The 2,720-nt window shown below is 59.5% G+C and overlaps 1 protein-coding gene across 1 annotated transcript; it reads left to right on the top strand.

Moving 5' to 3' along the window:
* Window positions 1-815: 815 nt before the first annotated feature.
* LOC127158336 (uncharacterized) lies at window positions 816-1,722 on the top strand (the record flags this gene model as incomplete). The annotated part of the gene is made up of 2 exons (XM_051101492.1): window positions 816-1,375; window positions 1,436-1,722. Coding segments are annotated over exons 1-2 (764 nt in total), but the record flags the coding sequence as incomplete, so codon positions are not given.
* Between the last annotated feature and the right edge of the window lie 998 nt (window positions 1,723-2,720).

A 2,720-nucleotide genomic window follows, 5' to 3' on the forward strand; every position in this document is an offset into this window, starting at 1 on the left:
ACACAGAGTCAAGTCAAGCCAAAGCTGTCGTTCTCCATGAGTCAAGCCAAGTCACAGCTGTTCCCCACGAGTCAAGTCACGTTATAACTGTTGTTCCTGAGTCAAGTCACGTTACAGCTGTTGTTCCTGAGTCAAGCCATGTTGTTCCTGAGTCAAGTCAGGCTACAGCTCAAGCTTCCAAGTCCAGTCAAGCTTCCGCCATCATCCCTGAGCCCGAGTCTGCACTGCTCAAGAGGGCCGCCACGCCAGTGCTTGACGCAAAGATTACCACTAACGCCACGTCAGCCCAGCCAGCGCCTGCTAACGCCACGTCAGCCCAGCCAGCGCCTGCTAACGCCACGTCAGCCCAGCCAGCGCCTGCTAACGCCCCGTCAGCCCAGCCAGCGCCTGCTAACGTCACGTCAGCCAGGCCACAACCGGTCAAGGTCATGTCTGCCTCTTCTGAACCTGCACCAGCTGCTGTTTCTACTAAGTCAAGTCAAGTCACAGCCAAGTCAAGTCATGTTCCAGCTGTTCCTACCAAGTCAAGTCACGTCACAGCCGTTCAAACCAAGCCAAGCAAGGTCACAGCCGTGGCTCCCGGGTCAAGCAAGGTCACAGTCGTGGTTCCTGAGTCAAGTAAAGTCAATGATCTTCACAAGCCAGTTCAAGCCACCGCTGGTCTTCACGTATCAAATCAAGTCACCGCTGATCTCCAAGAGTCAAAGTCCAGTCACGTCCCGCCTGACGGCCCAGAGTCCAGTCACGTCCCGCCTGACGGCCCAGAGTCCAGTCGCGTCCCGCCTGACGGCCCAGAGTCCAGTCGCGTCCGCCTGACGGCCCAGAGTCCAGTCGCGCCCCGCCTGACGGCCCAGAGTCCAGTCGCGTCTCGTTTGACCGCCCAGAGCCTTGTCACATCATGTCTGCCAGTGTGATGGCAACCGCAATCCTCAGCATCTGGGCCGCAAGCTACGCTCCAGAGAACTTGACGACGACTCCAGAAGTCCTACCCGTCGTCAAGTCTGTGCCAGAGGTCTCGTCTGACCTCCCTGAGCCTTGTCACGTCATGTCTCCTAGCGTGTTGGCAATCGCCATTCTCAGTGTGTGGGCTGCACACTCAGCTCCAGAGGTCTCATCTGTTCGCCAGCCAACTCCAGAGCTCCCGTCTGATCTCAAGTTTGCTTCGGAGGCCCTGTCTGACCACGAGACAGACCCAGAGGCCTCACCAGTTGGAGAAGCCGCGCCAATGCCTCCTGAGGTGTCAGCTTCGGCTGTAGATCCTCCTAGGGAGGCGGCGTTCTACCTCAAACTCTCTGCTTCTCCCCTTATTCTGTCTGCCTCCTCTGTCTCTACTGTTCCTAGGTCCCAGGCCATAACGCGGTTTCCTGCTCCAGAGGTCCCGTCTGGTCCCAAGTCTGCTCCAGAGGTCCCGTCTGGTCCCAAGTCTGCTCCAGAGGTCCCGTCTGGTCCCAAGTCTGCTCCAGAGGTCCCGTCTGGTCCCAAGTCTGCTCCAGAGGTCCCGTCTGACCTCAAGTCCGCCCCTGAGGCCTTCCCCGTAGGAGAAGCTGCGCCAATGCCTCCAGAGGTGCCAGCGTCAGCTGTGGAACCTCTTATGGAGGGGGCGTTCACCTCAATACTCTCTGCTTCTCCCCTTCTTCTGTCTGCCTCCTCTGTCCCTGTTCTCCCCAGGTCCCAGTCCATGACAGAGCCACCTGTTCCGCCCGGAGAGCTGCGGCACCTCCTGTTCCGCCCGGAGAGCTGCGGTACCTCCTGCTCCGCCCCGGGGGACTGCTGCGCCTTCTTCCCCTGTTCTGTCTGCCTCCTCTGTCCCTGCTTTCCCCAGGTCCCGGATTGTGACGCGGGTTCCGGCTCTGCCTTGGAGGGCTCCTGCGCCTCCTGCTCCTCCTCCAGTTCCGCCCTGGAGGAGTCCTGCTCCGCCTCCAGTTCCGCCCTGGAGGAGTCCTGCTCCGCCTCCAGTTCCGCCCTGGAGGAGTCCTGCTCCGCCCCGGACGTCTACTCTGCCTCCTGCTCCGCCCCGGAGCACTGCTCCACCTCCAGCTCCGCCCTGGAGGACGCCAGTGCCCCATGCTCCGCCTCCGGCTCCTGCCTGGAGGGCTCCCAAGCCTCCCGCTCCACCCCCGGCTCCACCCTGGAGGGCCTTTGCCCAGCCAGTGCTGCCTCAGTCTCCTGGCCCCCCCACCGCTCCCCTGGACTGTTTTTTCTGTTGTTTCTGTTGGAGCGTCTGGAAGCCGCTCCTTGGGGGGGGGCTATGTCACGAATCTGGTCGGTGCTCCACGGACTACCCACCACCAGATGTCTCTCTCACCTCTTTTTACTCCCTGGCCGTTACGTGGCATCCTGGACTGCATCTCCCATCCACCACCGCGCTGATTACGTCAGCCCCCATGACTAATCAGGCGCCCCATAAAACCCCCGGACTTCCTTGTACCGATCGCGGTTTGTTGAGTGTTTAGTGATTATTTCCTAGTGTTCCAAGTGTTTCCTAGTTTCTTCGTTCCCTTCTGACCTTCGCTCTTGTTTTTGGACTACTCTCTCTCGGATCGCCCCTCTCGGATATTGTTCGCCCCTCGTTGGACTCACGCCTGCCTTACTGACTCCCTTTGTGTTTCGTCTTCATCATTCCTGATTGTACCTGTGATTACCCTGCCTGCCTGACCATGTATCTGCCTCGTCCATTAATAAAAAGCATGCATATGGATCCGCTCGCCTCTCGTCACTCT

The sequence above is a fragment of the Labeo rohita genome, unplaced genomic scaffold (assembly GCF_022985175.1).
Source record: "Labeo rohita strain BAU-BD-2019 unplaced genomic scaffold, IGBB_LRoh.1.0 scaffold_1460, whole genome shotgun sequence".
NCBI lineage: Eukaryota > Metazoa > Chordata > Actinopteri > Cypriniformes > Cyprinidae > Labeo > Labeo rohita.